Source organism: Rhipicephalus sanguineus, chromosome 5 (genome assembly GCF_013339695.2).
Source record: "Rhipicephalus sanguineus isolate Rsan-2018 chromosome 5, BIME_Rsan_1.4, whole genome shotgun sequence".
NCBI lineage: Eukaryota > Metazoa > Arthropoda > Arachnida > Ixodida > Ixodidae > Rhipicephalus > Rhipicephalus sanguineus.
This window is the reverse complement of record NC_051180.1, coordinates 159,524,642-159,543,618: the sequence shown is the minus strand read 5'-3', so window position 1 is coordinate 159,543,618 and position 18,977 is coordinate 159,524,642. Positions and strand designations below refer to the sequence as shown.

General features: G+C 52.8%; 1 protein-coding gene across 1 annotated transcript in view; it reads right to left on the bottom strand.

Moving 5' to 3' along the window:
* Positions 1 to 18,977, bottom strand: part of LOC119394383 (angiotensin-converting enzyme-like) — a 100,599-nt gene that overhangs the window by 21,877 nt on the left and 59,745 nt on the right. Inside the window, exon 7 of the mRNA XM_037661680.2 lies at positions 18,415 to 18,596. Coding sequence (XP_037517608.2) covers positions 18,415 to 18,596 — 182 coding nt within the window. The remainder of the gene's footprint in view (positions 1 to 18,414; positions 18,597 to 18,977) is intronic.

Here is an 18,977-nt window from a genome sequence, read left to right as displayed (position 1 = left end):
AAGTACTTGCGGACTTGCTTATTCGTCACTCTAGGTTCGTAGATGCAGTGCAACTGCGCGCCGAGGTAAGTCGTGAGAAGTCGGGCTTGTCGCAGCCACTGAGCGCGTAAAATGTTGAGAATCTTTGCTGTGTGTCCCACTGAAGGAGCGCAACTTCCGAAAAATGGCCTGACATCTTCAGAAAGGAATTTTTTCTCTCGCATGCAAAAGCTTAAAGCCTGGGCTCTTCACATCACTTTGACTATAAGTGAAACACATACATAAGTTTGTTGAACGTAAGACTTCGGTCTTCAATAGCATTCCCATAACGTGCGGGAAGTGTTACGTAGGACAATCAGGAAGCTGCATCAATGATAGGTTGCGTGAACACAAAAATAAAGTGGGAAAATTGCATAGGATGCTGTCCTCACGTCCCATTGTATTCTGCACCAATGTTATCATCTCTTTTATGCCACCTAAATAACAGGTAGTAGCCAATGTGAAATAACAAAACTGATAATACAAGCCGAAGAGATTGCTGCGCTCGGGGATATGTGTATCAGCAAACCTTCGTTGGCAGTCAGACAAAGAATTAGAATATCTGCGCATGCCTTGAGATTTCAATGTGTTTCTCGCTTTGTTCGCCAAGATCACGTGGCTGTGATTCGCATAGATGTATCATGGTTTGTGAGAATAAACTATGTTGGAAGTTAGCGCCCTGTGCGTCTATGTGTGCCTACATTTTTGTGCTGTCTTGTAGGTGCGCTACAAAGAAACCTACTGAAGATGTGCTACCAACGAGCCTGCATCGCATCCCTCGTGAACATCGCAAACGCCGGCGTTTGTGCTGTATTGGATTCTTTCTTGCGTCCGTGTTTGCACGCCCCGTGTTTTAGAATGAAAACTAGTACCGCTGTCGCCCTGGTGAGTCTTCATTATGCTGAAGTACATTTTATTCCGTAGAAAACGACCATTTATGCTCTTCTTGTCTCGTATGTTAAGGCAACCTCTTTAGATTAGCTAAATGTGTTGCTTCGGCAAATATTGGCTACCTTCAGAGGTGTGCGACCGCGGGGTAGGAGGAATTCCACACCCTCCTTCCAATAATCTAAACGGGGCGCCAAGTCTGCCCCAGTTGGACCTTCCTCGCCATTGTCTAAAGAGCAGATGAGGAATTTTGTGCGCAGAACAAGACAATTCACCAGAATGAGAAAGACACAGGGCGGGCGCTACTTTCATCTAATTTTATTTGCGGCTTCGCCAGCCAAGATATTCAGGTTCCAAGATATTCAGGTTCTGCGTTCCGAAGCTTCCCCGATAAGTCACTGCCACACCTACCCCCTCTCTTCCTGACATGAAATGCTTCCAGTAACTCCCGTGCCATCTTTTGCCTACGTCTGCCCAGAATCTTTATCTCATTTAGTTGCGGCTCACATGCCTCGCAACTTGCGCAGTGCTCATCCATATTAGTACCCCCACTCTTAACAGCCCGTGAATGCTCCCCCGCTCGGTCATTAATACAAACCCGTCTGACCTATATACGCCTTGCCGCAGGTAAACGGGATTTCATAGATAACCCCCGTACAACAGTCAACAAACCCTCTGCCGTATTTTTTCTGAATCAGAGGCTGGGACCGAACTAGTTGGTACACTGACATTATGAAACCGTTAAGCGCACAAAGACGGGAACAAGAAGACGACACACAAAGCGCTACTTCCAACTGATGTTCCACTTTTCTTCCCACGACGAGAAACACGCGAGCACAACTGAGCAAGCTTATTTGGAGAGGAGAAAACTAATGACACCTTATGACGGTTCGCCACTTTTTCACATGGTGCGCAACCTTGTGTACGTGCGGCCCCACAACAGGCTTGACCGTGCTCTTTTCTGGGGTGCTTACATTTCCGAACATAGAGTGCTTGGTTTTTTGCAACAGGACCTCAGCCATACATAAAATCCCTGTATACATGAGTAGCCAGCTTACAACAGCCGGCTCACTTGCTTATTAAAGCCAGAGAGCATTGAGTGTGGACAAGACTTCGTTAATGGGGACCCCAAACAAAGTTTAGCTACAGCCCTCTTGTCCGTCTTTGAATGAGCCGAACGATAGGGAAATAACTCTTTCTGGGCCCGAGGAGCGTACTCCCAGCAAACATGATCACGCCCTAGCGTAATGTTAATGTCTAAAAACTGTAACGAACCCCGTACCGGCAGCTCGTGTGTGAAAACTAAACAATTCCCATTCTGCTGAAAGATGTCCAAAATTCTACCAACACAAGAGCAGAGTGAAGTCCATGCAATCATTTCCCGATTATGGAGGCCTAACTCGACCAACAAACCCGGGGGGAGGGGGTCAGGTAGAACTTGACACCCCTAACGGAGCACCCTGTACACGCCTCTGGTTGTACATATCTATCAGGAGTAAAAGCGGTATTACAACCGCCAGCGCCGTCTGGCACCGCAATGCAATATCAGCGACGAGGTGTGAGTGCAACAAGCATAGGTCGGCAAATTCACTCATGAGTCGACTCACTCCGACTCATATCCATGGAGCCGCGAGTCTTAGTCTGGGTGAGTCCGGGCGAGTAATATTATGGTGAGTTAGAGTCCGAGTGAGTCCTAATTAGAAAAATTTTGGTGAGTCTGTGTCCGAGCGAGTCCGATTAAGAAATATTTTAGTGAGTCTAAGTCCGAGTGAGCCCTCAGCGCAAGATATATTTCTTGAGTGAGTATGGTGAGCTCCACATTTTTTTTTGCTGACCTATGGTCCTTTCTGCTCAACTTCAGCATTACTAACAGTCTTATGTCAGCTCACGTTTATACACGTCTGCTGATACATACTTCAGTGCACTAGCATTCATACGCCGCCTCAGTATTTATTAATCCGAGACTCGAGTTTTCACCTCCCCAGTCCCTCCGCAAACTTTCTCACAGGAAGTTCTAGACAAAATATCTCGCATGAGTCATCTCTGTCAATAAAAAGTGACAGTTTCGCTGCAACGGCGAAACAATGAATGCGATAGCAACAAATTGGAATGTAACGCCAAGAACGGAAAGCAGCTGGAAATTGCCAGCGCGTCGCTCGAGCCCAAAGGACGCACGAAAAAAAACGCACAAAGGACGAGCGAGAACTATCATGCATCACAGCTCGACACTGGAAGCGCACTGCTCAAACATAAAGCAGGATGCACGAAACGAATGAACATGTACACACAGGACGAGCGCGACCTAACTGTCCCAGTTGTCACGCATTTCTGTTTGAACAGCGCGCTCCTTTCGCAAACGCGGCCGCTGCAGCGAGCGAAGTGACCTTCGTACGCTCTGTGGCTTCAGCGCGGACATCGCTGGAAAGCACAAGACATGCAACCCCCCGCTCTGTGGCTTTGATCTATATATATATATATATATATATATATATATATATATATATATATATATATATATATATATATATATATATATATATTGTAGCGAAGCGTTCGTTCAACAACTACGGTCCGCATTCGATGCCCTTGGAGCTTCGATCCCGTACCGTGCCTGCTACCATGACTCAAGACGCCGCCCACCAACCAGTCCAGCCGCCCGTATTACGACCCGCCGCCGCCTATGTCGCCGACGTCACGCCCAACTTCATCTACCCGCCGTTCACCGTCCCCACGACGCCGATCACTGTCGCCGATGCGGCCTCGTCCGGTCGCACGAGAACAGGAAAAGTAGTCGTCGCAGTCCAAGAGGCAAGGGCTGCGACGCTATCGAACTGCCAAAGCCCTCAGCAAAGCCCATCAAACGTAGTAGACGTGTTTGTAGATGGTGTGCGCACATCGGCCCTTGTAGACACTGGAGCTGCTGTATCCGTTATGGACGCTAAATTTAGCCGACTACTACGAAAAGTGACGACGCCACTTTCCGGGCTCTCCCTCCGTACAGCCAGCGCCCAAAGTATTCACCCGACAGCTGTCTGCACCGCCCGTGTCATGATTCAGGACGCTCTGTACGCCGTCGAATTAATCATAATTTGTTCATGCTCCCACGACGTCATCCTGGGATGGGATTTTCTCGCACGTCACGACGCCGTAATTCGGTGCGCACCAGCCGAAATAGAGCTCTCACCATTCCCAGATTTGACGCCGGCGGACAGTCTACCGGCTGCGACCAAGGTACTCGTCAAAGACGACACCACACTTCCTGCAAACTCGTCAACGGCTGTGTCAGTCTGTTGCACCGGTCTCGCTGACACCGTTGCACTCCTTTCTCCATCTGACCGCGTTTTCAACAGGAAAGGCTTGCTGGTGCCATTTGCAACCGTGCAAGTCACTCAGGGCGACATCGATATTTTTGTTACGAACCCATCCCCGTACATTGTTACATTGGTGCGAGGGGAATGTCTCGGCAGAGCGGAAGCCCTCCAAGACGCACAAGTTATGGACGCACCGGGTGACACGCACTGCGCCAGCTCCCGTTCGCTCAGTGCTGTTTCCACATCTGATTCGTCACCCGCTGATGTATTTGGTTCCTCGATTGCTGACAACCTTACATCGGTCGAGCGTTCCCAGCTTCTATGCCTGTTGGAAGAATTTCGTTCTTCGTTCGATGTGGCGCAAACTTCTCTCGGCCGCACGTCTGCTGTCACGCATCACATCGACACTGGCACCCAACCACCACTGCGGCAACGTCCATATCGCGTATCGCCAGCAGAGCGTCGTGTAATTAACGAGCAAGTCGAAGACATGCTTCGCCGCGATGTTATTCGACCCTCCAACAGCCCGTGGGCTTCTCCTGTCGTCCTCGTTGCGAAGAAGGACGGCTCTGTGCGGTTCTGTGTGGACTACCGACGACTCAATAAGATTACCCGTAAGGACGTTTATCCCCTACCTCGAATAGACGACGCCATTGACAGCCTGCAAGGAGCAGAATTTTTTTCATCGCTCGATTTGCGCTCAGGGTACTGGCAAGTCCCCATGGCTGATGACGCTCGACCGAAGACAGCGTTTGTTACACCCGACGGCTTGTACGAGTTTAACGTCATGCCGTTTTGGCTGTGCAATGCGCCCGCGACCTTTGAGCGCATGATGGATACCATTCTGCGCAACTTGAAATGGCACACGTGCCTGTGCTACCTCGACGACGTCGTCGTTTTCGCCCCGGACTTCTCCACGCATCTTCAACACCTGCGGCATGTTTTGACGCGTTTGAGCGAGGCCGGGCTACAACTGAATCTAAAGAAGTGCCGATTTGCAGCACGGCAGCTGACGATACTAGGATACGTCGTGTCCAAGGACGGAATTCTCCCTGATCCAGCCAAGCTTCGGGCCGTGACAGAGTTCCCCAAGCGTACGTCCGTCAACGAACTGCGCAGTTTCGTAGGATTATGCTCCTACTTTTGGCGCTTTATCCGAAGCTTTGCGACTATCATATCGCCGCTGACGAAGCTCCTTGGCAGCAACGGGCCCCTCAATTCGTGGTCGTCACAGTGCGACGACGCTTTCGCAAAGCTCCGTCGTTTGTTGACGTCTCCTCCCATACTACGCCACTACGACCCAACGGCCCCTACAGAGGTACACACGGACGCCAGTGGCGTTGGCCTCGGCGCTGTCCTTGCGCAGCGCAAACCTGGGTTCCCAGAATATGTCGTGGCATATGCAAGCCGTACGCTTACTAAAGCCGAGACCAACTACACCGTCACGGAGAAAGAATGCCTGGCAATCATCTGGGCCCTTGCGAAGTTTCGGCCTTATTTGTATGGTCGCCCATTTGATGTTGTCACCGATCATCATGCCCTGTGCTGGTTGTCGTCTTTGAAGGATCCCTCAGGCCGTCTCGCCCGTTGGGCACTTCGCCTGCAAGACTACGACATCCGCGTGCTGTACCGCAACGGACGCCAGCATGCTGACGCCGACGCCCTGTCGCGCTCTCCCTTGCCTGACGAAAATGCCCACAGCTCAGCGTCTCACTTTGCCATTTCTTCCATCGACATTCACACCATTGCTACCGAACAGCGCAAGGACCAATGGATTGCCTCACTGATAGACTTACTGACTGATCCGTCGGCCACACCATCTACTCGCGCGTTGCGTCGTCAAGCCCACCATTTCGCCGTTCGCGACGACCTGCTTCATCGACGCAATTACAACGGCGACGGCCGCCGGTGGCTACTAGTAATACCCCGCAGTCTGCGTTCTGACATATGCGAGTCGTTCCACTCTGATCCGCAGTGTGCACACTCTGGCGTATCGAAAACCTACCACCGCATTCGCCAACGGTACTTTTGGCGAGGGATGTACCGCTACGTGCAGAAGTTCGTTCGCTCCTGCATCGACTGTCAGCGCCGCAAAACTTCAACGCACCTGTCGCCGGCAGGTCTGCACCCTCTACCTTGCCCTGACCGACCGTTTGGGCGCGTTGGCATCGATCTGTATGGGCCACTTCCTCTGACATCCACTGGTAACCGCTGGGTCATCGTCGCTGTAGACAACCTCACGCGATACGCTGAAACTGCCGCCCTCCCTGCGGCTACAGCGCGCGATGTGGCCTCCTTCCTGCTCCACCGATTCATGCTGCGTCACGGTCCGCCTCAGGAGCTGCTCAGTGATCGAGGCCGTGTCTTCTTGTCGGAAGTCGTGGAAGCCATTCTCAAAGAGTGCAACGTTGTTCACCGCAAAACTACTGCTTACCACCCGCAGACGAATGGCCTCACCGAACGCTTTAACCGCACGCTCGGCGACATGCTCTCGATGTACTACGTCGCCGCCGACCACACAAATTGGGATGCCATTCTGCCCTTCGTCACGTACGCCTACAATACCGCCTCTCAGAGCACTACTGGTTTCTCACCATTTTTCTTATTGTACGGCAGGCACCCGTCGCACACAATCGACACCATCCTTCCCTACAAGCCAGATCAATCTGAATGTGCGCCTATTTCGGACACAGCCAGGCTTGCTGAAGAATGTCGCGAGCTTTCGAAGACCTTTACAACGCACGAACAAGAGCGGCAGAAGAGCATTCGCGGTGACACCACCACTTCTGAGTCCACGTTCCTCCCTGGAGCGCTCGTGTGGCTCTCGGTCCCGACCACTGCAACTCGCCTCTCTTCCAAACTACTGCCCAAATACGAAGGCCCCTACCGTGTCGTGGAACGCACATCCCCGGTCAACTACCTGATCAAACCCATCGAACCATCTTCGGACATGCGCCGTCGAGGGCGCGACATTGTCAACGTGGAGCGCCTGAAGCCCTACCATGACCCGCTCATAGTGACAAGCTGCTAGGTCGCCAGGCGGCTCCTTTTCGTACCCGGGGTAATTGTAGCGAAGCGTTCGTAGTCGGTAATGGGTCGTCCTCTCGAGTGCCTTCTAGTGGGTCGCCTCTTCTCTGAGAGCACGCTCCTCGTGCAGAGAGTCGGCCCCGCTTTTGACTGTCGCCGTCGCCGAGTGCCCGCTAATAAACGTCTTGACAATATATATATTGTAGCGAAGCGTTGGAAGCCTCTAATGGGTCGCCCTCTCGAGCGCTTACTAGTGGGTCGTCCTCTTCCGCTCTTCTGGGACAGCACGCTCCTCGCGCTCAGAGTCGGCACCCCGCCTTGACTGTCGCAGTCGTTTATCGTCGCCGAGTGCCCGCTAATAAACGTCTTTATAATTTGGTGGAGGGTGCTGGGCTTTCACAACAACTTCGGCCCTCATTCGATGCCCCTAGCTCTTCGATCCCGTACCCTGCCGCCTACGATGCCTCAAGACGCCTCCCAGCAAACGGCCCCGCCTACACCGACCTCCTGCCCAGGTGTGCCTCGTATCCGCGACCCTCCGGTCTTCACTGGCGCAGATGGCACCGACGTGGAGGACTGGCTCGCGATTTACGAGCGCGTGAGTGTCCCCAATAAATGGGACGAGGCAGGAAAGCTGACTAACCTCGTTTTCTACGTCGCGGGTGTGGCGGGCTTGTGGTACAACAACCACGCATCAGATTTTACAACGTGGTCCGACTTCAAGACCGCCATTATCAATGTGTTTGGCCGCCCTGCCGTTCGTAAGCTGCAGGCCGAACAGCGCTTACGTGAACGCGCTCAGCAGGCCGGTGAATCATTCACCAGTTACATTGAAGACGTCCTCGATTTCTGTAAGAAAGCCGACGCCACCATGTCCGAATCAGACAAGATCCGGCACATCATGAAAGGCATCGACGACGACGCCTTCACCATGCTGCTCGCCAAGAACCCCAGCACAGTGGCTGAGGTCATAACGCTCTGCCAAAGCTATGAGGAGCTGCGCCGGCAGCGATCGATGACCCGTCGCTCTCCATCACGCGACGCCGAGCTCGCTGGCTTGTCGACCATATCCGACCACTCCGCGTTGCTCGCAGAGATGAAGACATTCGTGCGCGAGGAAATCGCGCGCCAATTCTCTCTGCTGGACTTCGCTCGCCCGCAGTACGTCCAACAGCCGTCGACCACCCTTCTGCCTCCGCTCCGTCGAGCAATTGAGCAAGAAATCGCAGAGGTCATGCCCGAGTACCACCAGCACCATACGGCTCCTGCACCCTTGAGTTACGCCCAAGTGGTCGCAAGAACGCCCCCAGCAATCCCTACGGCTGCCCCACACATTTACGCCGAAGCCTCCGCTCGACCTCATTCTTTCGAAGCGGATGTGCCGGTAACCTGCGCCGACGTCACGCACAGGCCACGACTGCAGCCCACCGTCCAGTCCTATCACTTGCCGCCCCGTCAATCCCGTCCTGCACCATGGGCGGGCCCTGCCCCAGCGAACCGATGGCGCACACCTGACAACCGCCCCATATGCTTCGCATGCGGTTACGCCGGCCACGTGGCGCGGTATTGCAATCGCGTGCAGCCGCCTAGAGTCGCGTCGCCTGCCACGAGCCCGGCGAACCGCCCATATTACGACCCACCTACGCCACTGTCGCCGACGTCTCGCCCCGCTCCATCTACCCGCCGTTCCCCGTCACCACGACGCCGCTCGCTGTCACCGATGCGGCCACGTCTGGTCCCACGAGACCAGGAAAACTAGTCGTCGCAGTCCACGAGGCAAGGGCTGCGATGCTGTCGAACTGCGAAAGCCCTCAGCGAAGCCCATCGAACGTGATAGACGTCTTTGTGGACGGTGTTCATGCATCTGCCCTTATCGACACTGGAGCCGCCGTATCCGTTATGGACGCAAAGCTCAGCCGAATACTGCGAAAAGTGACGACGCCACTTTCCGGGCTCTCCCTCCGTACAGCCAGCGCCCAAAGCATTCACCCTACAGCGGTATGCACAGCCCGCGTCATGATTAAGGACGCTATGTACGCCGTCGAATTGATCATAATTCCTGCATGCTCTCACGACGTCATCCTCGGATGGGATTTTCTCTCCCGCCACGACGCCGTAATTCATTGCGCACCCGCCGAAATAGAGCTCTCACCATTCTCTAATTTGACGCCGGCAGACAGTCAAAACATCGGCTGCGAGCAAGATACTCGTCAAAGACGACATAAAAGTGCCTGCAAACTCGTCAACGGCGGTGTCAGTCTACTGCGCCAGCCTATCCGACACCGTTGCACTCCTCTCGCCATATGACCGTGTTTGCACGAGGAAAGGCTTGCTGGTGCCTTTCGCGACCGTTCAAGTCACCCAGGGCAGCACCTCTATTTATGTAATCAACCCCTCCCCGTACAGTGTTACGTTGGTGCGAGGGGAATGTCTGGGCAGCGTAGAACCCCTCGAAGACGCACAAGTTATGGACGAGCCCGATGATTCGCACGGCCGAAGTTCGAGCACGCTCAGTGCTGTTTCGACGTCTGGTTCATCACACGCTGACGTATTTGGTTCCTCCATAGCTGACAACCTTACGCAGGTCCAGCGTTCCCAGCTTTTGGACCTGTTGGAAGAATTTCGCCCTTCTTTCGATGTCGCTCAAACTTCTCTCGGCCGCACGTCGGCCGTTACGCATGGCATCGACACTGGCGACCACCTGCCACTGCGGCAACGTCCATATCGCGTATCTCCTGCCGAACGCCGTGTAATCACCGAGCAAGTCGACGACATGCTTCGACGTGATGTCATTCGACCCTCTAACAGTCCGTGGGCGTCTCCTGTCGTTCTTGTTGCGAAGAAGGACGGTTCTGTGCGGTTCTGTGTGGACTACAGACGACTCAACAAGATCACTCGTAAGGACGTGTATCCACTGCCGCGAATAGACGACGCGATTGACAGCTTGCAAGGCGCCGAATTCTTTTCATCTCTCGATTTACGCTCAGGGTACTGGCAAGTACCTATGGCTGATGACGCTCGACCGAAGACCGCCTTTGTCACGCCCGACGGCCTGTACGAATTTAACGTCATGCCGTTTGGGCTGTGTAATGCGCCCGCCACCTTTGAGCGCATGATGGATACCGTTCTGCGCAACCTGAAATGGCACACGTGCTTGTGCTACCTCGACGACGTCGTCGTGTTTGCTCCGGACTTCTCCACGCATCTTCAACGCCTACGGCATGTTTTGACGCGTTTGAGAGACGCCGGTCTGCAACTGAATCTAAAGAAGTGCCGGTTTGCAGCACGGCAGCTGACAATCCTCGGCTACGTCGTGTCCAAGGACGGAATTCTTCCTGATCCCGCCAAGCTTCGGGCCGTGACTGAGTTCCCCAAACCTACGTCCGTCAAAGAACTGCGCAGTTTCGTAGGACTGTGTTCCTACTTTCGGCGCTTCATTCGAAATTTCGCGACTATCATATCGCCACTGACGAAGCTTCTTGGAAGTAACGGGCCCCTCCATTCGTGGTCGTCGGAGTGCGACGACGCTTTCGCAAAGCTCCGTCGTTTGTTGACGTCGCCTCCCATACTACGCCACTACGACCCTGCGGCCCCTACAGAGGTACACACAGACGCTAGCGGTGTTGGCCTTGGCGCTGTCCTTGCGCAGCGCAAACCAGGGTTCCCTGAATATGTCGTGGCATATGCAAGTCGTACGCTTACTAAAGCCGAGACCAATTACACCGTCACCGAAAAGGAATGCCTGGCGATCATCTGGGCCCTTACGAAATTCCGACCTTATTTGTATGGTCGCCCATTTGATGTCATCACCGACCATCATGCACTATGCTGGTTGTCGTCATTGAAGGATCCCTCAGGCCGCCTCGCCCGCTGGGCACTTCGCCTACAGGACTACGATATCCGCGTGCTGTACCGCAACGGACGCCAGCATGCTGACGCCGACGCACTCTCGCGCTCCCCCTTGCCTGACGACAATACTTCCAGCTCAGTGTCTCACAATGCCGTTTCGTCTATCGATATTCAAACCATCGCCACTGAACAGCGCAAGGATCACTGGATTGCCTCACTGATAGCCTTGCTGAGTGATCCATCGGCGACACCATCCACTCGCGCATTGCGTCGTCAAGCGCACCATTTCGCCGTTCGCGACGACCTACTCTACCGACGCAATTACGGCGACGGCCGCCAGTGGCTACTCGTAATACCCCGCAGTCTGCGTTCTGACATATGCGAGTCGTTCCACTCTGACCCGCAGTGTGCACACTCTGGGGTATCGAAAACCTACCACCGCATTCGCCAACGGTACTTTTGGCGAGGGATGTACCGCTACGTGCAGAAGTTCGTTCGCTCCTGCATCGATTGTCAGCGCCGCAAAACTTCAACGCACCTGTCGCCGGCAGGTCTGCAACCTCTACCTTGCCCTGACCGGCCGTTTGGGCGCGTTGGCATCGATTTGTATGGACCACTTCCTCTAACGTCGGCTGGTAACCGCTGGGCCATCGTCGCTGTTGACCACCTTACGCGATACGCCGAAACTGCCGCCCTCCCAGCGGCTACAGCGCGCGATGTTGCCTCCTTCCTGCTGCACCGATTCATGCTGCGCCACGGTCCACCCCAGGAGCTGCTCAGCGATCGAGGTCGTGTCTTCTTGTCCGAAGTCGTCGAAGCCATTCTCAAAGAGTGCAACGTTGTTCACCGGAAAACTACTGCTTACCACCCGCAGACGAATGGCCTCACCGAACGCTTTAACCGCACGCTCGGCGACATGCTCTCGATGTACGTCGCCGCCGATCACACAAATTGGGATGCCATTCTGCCTTTTGTCACCTACGCCTATAATACCGCCCCGCAGAGCACTACTGGTTTCTCGCCCTTTTTCTTATTGTACGGCAGGCACCCGTCGCACACGATCGACACAATCCTTCCCTACAAGCCGGACCCGTCTGAGTGTGCGCCTATTTCTGCCACAGCAAGACTCGCTGAGGAGTGTCGGGAGCTTGCCAAGACATTTACTACGAATGACCAAGAGCGGCAGAAGAGCATTCGCGGTGACAACACCACTTCTGCGCCCACGTTCCTCCCTGGAGCACTCGTATGGCTCTCGGTCCCTACCACTGCACCTGGCCTCTCTTCAAAACTACTGCCGAAATACGACGGCCCCTACCGTGTCGTCGAACGCACGTCCCCGGTCAACTACGTGATCGAACCCCTTGAACCATCTTCGGACATGCGCCGTCGAGGGCGCGACATTGTCAACGTGGAGCGCCTGAAACCCTACCATGACCCGCTCATAGTGACAAGCAGTTAGGTCGCCAGGCGGCTCCCTTTTCGTACCCGGGGTAATTGTAGCGAAGCGTTGGAAGCCTCTAATGGGTCGCCCTCTCGAGCGCTTACTAGTGGGTCGTCCTCTTCCGCTCTTCTGGGACAGCACGCTCCTCGCGCTCAGAGTCGGCACCCCGCCTTGACTGTCGCAGTCGTTTATCGTCGCCGAGTGCCCGCTAATAAACGTCTTTATAATATATATATATTGTCATGACGATGAGCAGCGGCCTAGCTTGGGCCCTCGTGCTTGACCAGCACGAGGAAGAGAAAGACGAGGGAGAGAATAAGAACAGCCGGCCTGCAGCAAGGGCGTTGTCTCTGTTCTCTTCTTCCTTACAATGGCGCAGTCTACGACCATCGAACCGTAAGCTTACGCGCTTCCTCGTCCATGGCACCCGCCAACGAGCAGCCGCAGTAAGCGCGAGTTGAGGACGACGTCCAGGTCTCCTCGGCACCTGCTCACCTGCCGCCGCTGCAACCACCGTTCGGGGACGGCGCCTAGGCCTCCTCGGCGGCTCGACACCACTTTACCGATACCTGTTCACGACAAGGGACGCCGTTCACGCGTCCTTGGCCATGGATCCCGCCGGAGTGACCACTGGGAACGCCGCGTACTCCGCGAACTCCGCCCATTGCTCACCCGGCGCCTCAAACGTCAACGACGAGGAACTATTACGTGTCCTGACGGAACTGTCTCGTCAGCTCGACCGCTTGTCGTCGGGGAACTCCGGGTTCTCGCCTGCCGCACAAACCTGCCCTCCGCCCGAGATCGCGAGGCAGAGCGCTTCTATGATGTAGCTGTGCCCTTCACCAACGTGCCCTCTCTCGGGCATCGAGCTCATCTGGGGCACCAGCTCGATGGGGCTTCGGTGCCCTCGAGCCCCACGACAGAAACCCTCTCGGACTGCCCTGAAACTGACGTTGGACGCCGGTCCTGCACTCCACTGCTGGTCTACACCTCTGCGCCGGTACACGACATCTTAACATCACTGAGAGAGGCCGAGACCACTCCTCGTCCAGCGCAGTTGGAGGGAGCCGGCCCCAGATTCGCCTTCGCTCGGGCACACACAGACACCAGCTCCTGTCGTGCTTCACACGCCTACGGTGCAGGCGCCGGAAGAGCCCAAGGCATCCATCGCTGTGCTCGATGACGAGTTTCATGAGGGACACAACCTCGGCGCTGAAGACACTCGCAGCAACATCTCCAACGAGAGCAACGCAGAAGGCCGCTCGGCAGACGACACCGGCCGCGAGCAGGGTTTTCCGCCAAGGATCTCGAATTCCGCGACGTTGCCAGAGACCACGACCACCTTCGCGCAGGTGCCAGCACCTCTGGTGTCTGGCGCGCCTTTCGCGAGTGTACCGGAAGATCTCATTGCACACACCACTGTGCTCACAGACCCACCGGAGCCGCTTCCAGAGCATTCCTTGACCAAATTCGCGCCACATCACTTCACATTGAGTGAAAAGGTTCTCCGGGACAAGCGCGAGAATGCTACCCTGTGGATTATCCCAGAGCCCATTGAAATACCATCTTCTTTCCCAAAAAAAACCTGCACTAGAGCCCCCAGCCAAGGCACCGGGTGTGTGTTCTCGGATGCTGTTCCGGCAAGCTTCTTTGGCCGTGCCGCGCCCACCGCTTACTCCGCGACACAGCCGAAGCCCACCGCCAGATGTATGTATGGCAGCTGTCCACAAAATGTTACTGAGTGGCCGAGACCCACCACCGCCATACAGTCGGTCTCGTCCTCCAGATCCACGTATGGAGCAACCCCGAACCAAATTGCAGCGTGGCCGGCACAGACCACCGAGATGTAGTCAATGCCGCCCACCAGAAGCGTCATCGGCAAAGCACCAAGCCAAGCCCCAGCGTTGTAGCGACCGACCACAGCGACACAGCCAGCATCGGCCACCAGAGACATTGTCGGCGGCTTTGATCTTTCGCAGTCATGGCCGAGAGTCATGACGATGAGCAGCGGCCTAGCTTGGGCCCGCGTGCTTGACCAGCACGAGGAAGAAAAAGACGAGGGAGAGAATAAGAACAGCCGGCCTGCAGCAAGGGCGTTGTCTCTGTGCTCTTCTTTCTTACAATATATATATATATATATATATATATATATATATATATATATATATATATATATATATATATATATATATATATATATATATATATATATATATATATATATACGGTGCATGACGGCGGCGACGGCAAAAATCAGCCGAGACTGTCCATATAAATGCTATCGCAACGAAATATCGTTACTGGATCCGAACCCCTCATAACTCGTATCAGAAAGTACGAGATTGAAACAGGCCAAGTAGAGCACCGCTTATACGAGATGCTGTGAAAGAGCACTGACACCATGGTCGGAAATGATAATTATACGCTAACGAACTCACGAGTCGACTCACTCAGACTACGATCGAGCCGTGAGTCCGAGTAAGCCCGAGTGAGTAATATTTTGGTGAGTTTGAGTCCAAGTGAGTTCGGTTGAAAAGGTTTTAGTGAGTCTGAGTCCGAGTGAGCCCTAAGGGCAAAATCTATTTCATGACTGAGTCTGTGTGAGCTCCAAATTTTTTTAAATGCGAAGCATTTCTTAGCGAACCTCAGGCACTTTGGCCGTTTCTATCTATCTATCTATCTATCTATCTATCTAGCCGCCTACGTCTGGGCGCTCTCAAGGTCGTCTCCATAACTTGTAGTATACCAAAATTGGCATAGCAGGAGACCAGCGCATGACGAACACAATCCACTGGTCATCACATGAATAACGCAAAATACCTGTCGCGTACGTCATGAAACCCTTTCTCTCAGTCACGTGTGGCACATACCCGCATACCAGAGTTCATGTTCTGCGGGTATGTGCCACAGGTGATACAGAGTCTGAACCAACACAGTAACCGTGAACACACACACATTGACACGCAAGGAAAGTGATAATAATAATTGTTGGGGGTTTATGTCCCAAAACCACGATTTGATTATGAGAGACGCCGTAGCGGAGGGCTCCGGAAATTTTGGCCATCTGGTATTCTATAACGTGTACCGAGATCGCACAGTACACGGGCATCTAGCATTTTGCCTTCATCGAAATTCGACCGCCGATGCCGGGATCGAACTCGCGACCTTTGGGTCAGCAGCCGAGCACCGTAACCGTTACACCATCGCGGCGGACGCAAGGAAAGTGAGGAAGCTGAAGACAGAACGGCCCTGGAAGACGCTCAACTACCATCCACTCGTCCACGTGGTCCGCAACGTGGACCACGTGGCTTACGCAAAAACTGGGATCATTGTTTCCTACAATAAATCTGCCGAGAGAACCAGGCCTCTCATCATTATCGGCGACTTCAACATTGATTTATCAAGACCCAACAACGCCTGGTCCTTATACTGCGTGAAAGACGGCTTGGATGTGGGCAGAGCATCAAAAGACCTCGCTGCCTCGTCCAGGACAGGAAGCATCATAGATAATGTCATCGTAAGAGGCATCTAGGATTTCCACCAGCTGTACTATACCTCGCACTTCACTGCACTTAGACCCCTCGTAGCCGCGATCATGAACGGATACGTATAACAAGTCCGGTCCAGCTGCTGGGGCTCACTGATCACGGTGACGATGACCTTCTTTAAGAACTGCCAAGAACCCCTTTCACACGTGCACACGGGTTCGTGCGTGCGTACGTGTGTTCGTTTTGCGTGCGCGCGCCTGCGTTCTCCGTCATAACGAACAAGTGTAAGCATAACTGCAACTGTGACTGTAACGTATGTGCAGTGCACCTACGCGTGCCACTCGGCTGTGTATATATCTAGGGAAAACTCTCCTGAATGAAGCTTAGTTGCGATTAACGCCTGTCCTGCGCATCTGTGTTCCTTCTTTGGCTTGTTAGGATTCGGGCTATCTGTATTCAAGAATATACACGCTACATATCAGCTTAGCGCGTCTGGTGTTGATAACAGTCATGTTGCTGTTGGCATCGTTACGCAACTGTCAACAACTGGTTATATAATGCATATGCAACTCTTCAAGACATGAGTGTGCGTATACCACTACCACATTGCTCTAGCGCATTCCGTAACGTTTCGCTCAATGTGAAAAATTACGCCAAAGTCACCATCCCGCACATGCTTCGCATAACATCGATTCCCGCGGTACGTGGGATCTGCCGAATTTTTATGACCTATGGCTCTTTCAGATTGCAAATACACATTTTAGCCCCGCCACGGTGGTCTAGTGGTTACGGCGCTCGACGGCTGACCCGAAGGTCACGGGATAGAATCCCGACCGCGGCGGCTGCATTTATGATGGAGGCGAAAATGTTTGAGGCCCGTGTACTTAGATTTAGGTGCACGTAAAAGAACCCCAGGTGGTCAGAATTTCCGGAGCCCTACACTGCGGTGTTCGCGGGACGTAAAAGCCAAGATATTATTAAAACACACATTTTAAAACTTAGTGTGAAAACTGCGCCCTGACGGTTACGGTGAAAGAGGCGCGCATGCGACAAGTGCTAATTCCCGTGCACAGAGGGCCGATTTGTGCGATCCTTGCAAAACAGCTCTGTTTTAAGCTATCCTGTTTCAAATTAGCGATGTTTTACGTATTTAATTACACTGCGCATATGAAAGATTGCCCTCACTTAACCAAAACATGGTGTCCATCTTCTGTTTGCCTAAAATCGGTGTCGTATATATTGTTTTTCCCGGATAACGAGAAAATATTGTAGATATCGTAAGTTAATTGTACGGGCCGAAGGTATTGATCTGAAACGGAGACAAGAGAGGGACTGCACTCAAACTTTCCAACCTGCACCCTTGAGCTTCGCGCTGTAGATGTACGATAGCGGATCACCAAATAACCGAAATTCTGCTAAATTTCGCACATAGCAACTAATGTATGGCTTAGTAGCAGCGAGGTAATTTCCTGCAAGTGTACTGATTGACTCATGTACTTCACATTTTGTGGCGCACGTCAGTCAAAACAAAGCCCCTCCTTCTATCAACTGTGCTTACCTGGTGACGCAATAATTGCCTCAAGAAAAGCGTTAAACAGTCTTCGCAATTAGCAGAACACGCAAACAACCCTTTGAAACGATCGCATAAGTTAATTTACAGCGAGGGCCATCAGACTGGCAGCCACATAGCATCTTGAGTGATAGACTACATGGATGTGCACGCGGCTTTTTTTTCTCGGTGGTGCCGGGACGCAGCAAGGAAGACACCTTGAACATTAATCTGCGGAACAAATCAACCTTCTAATTACTCAATTGTGCCAAAATTCGCCTAACTGCGCTAACTACACGTAGTACGTGCGACCACATTTGCGAAAACACTGCCGCGTTTGACACACTGTTTTATGTTCCGCGTTCAGTTAGCAATGGTGAAATAATAACTTGTCTACATGTGTACCTTAACTGCCATGTTCTTTATACGTCGCATATTTGTGTTTTTTTCTGTAGTTGTGATACAGCATAACGTGCCTAAATAGATAACAACATGCTTCAAAGCAGCTACCATCCTTTGGCAGTCCTGCCTGTGTTCACCATGGCCGCAGGTCGTTGTTCTTACCGCAAGTACACAGGCAACGATATAATAGAAGCATGATCTCACACAACTGAATTGTGAGGCGATGATTGGCGTAATGATACAAATTGGATAAGCTGTGCTGATAGTAATCTAATGGAAAATATTCGGCAAAGCATTCGCGTAAGCGACAGTACAAGTCTTCTAGGGCGATTGCGGTTCTTTTCGCTGACTGCTGAGCACTTTTACATCCTTCGTTTCATTTTAGCGTGTTGTAATATATTTGCCCGTCTCGGGCACTTACATGGTATGGCACTACACTACCTGTAATCTTGTCCATCGCAGAAGTCCCAAGCAGACGCTTGACACGCGGAATCGCCATCCATCGACGCCGGCGACTGAATCAGTGACTTTGTCCAGAAACGTTTTGGCAGCTTTGGCAATCCGAGGGAAACGTAGAACGTCTCCGCTTCCTTGAATGCTTCGATTTCACTAATATTTTTCCTCTGAAAACCAAGAAAAACAAAACAGCACATGTTCACATCAATCCCTAAATCAATGGACGCTGTCAACCGAAAGTGTGACACCGCTGTGATTAAAATATGTATCATTACACGAGTGACTCGCAAGAACAATGGCCAGTTGATAGCTATGGCTATTGATAGCTTGCACTTGACGTCATGGGCGCAGCTTCTTAACGTACCTCTACCCCAGCACGGTGGCTGTAATGACGTGAAGGCAGTAGAATCACATTGCGGTTAACCTGCTTCAATGTCATAACGACACGGCTGGAACGTTAAAGACCTCAGTACATGAATAACGAAAGAACTTGCATGCGAAGTACTGATTAAGGTGACATCACAAACTCAGCGGTACACCGTGCTAGT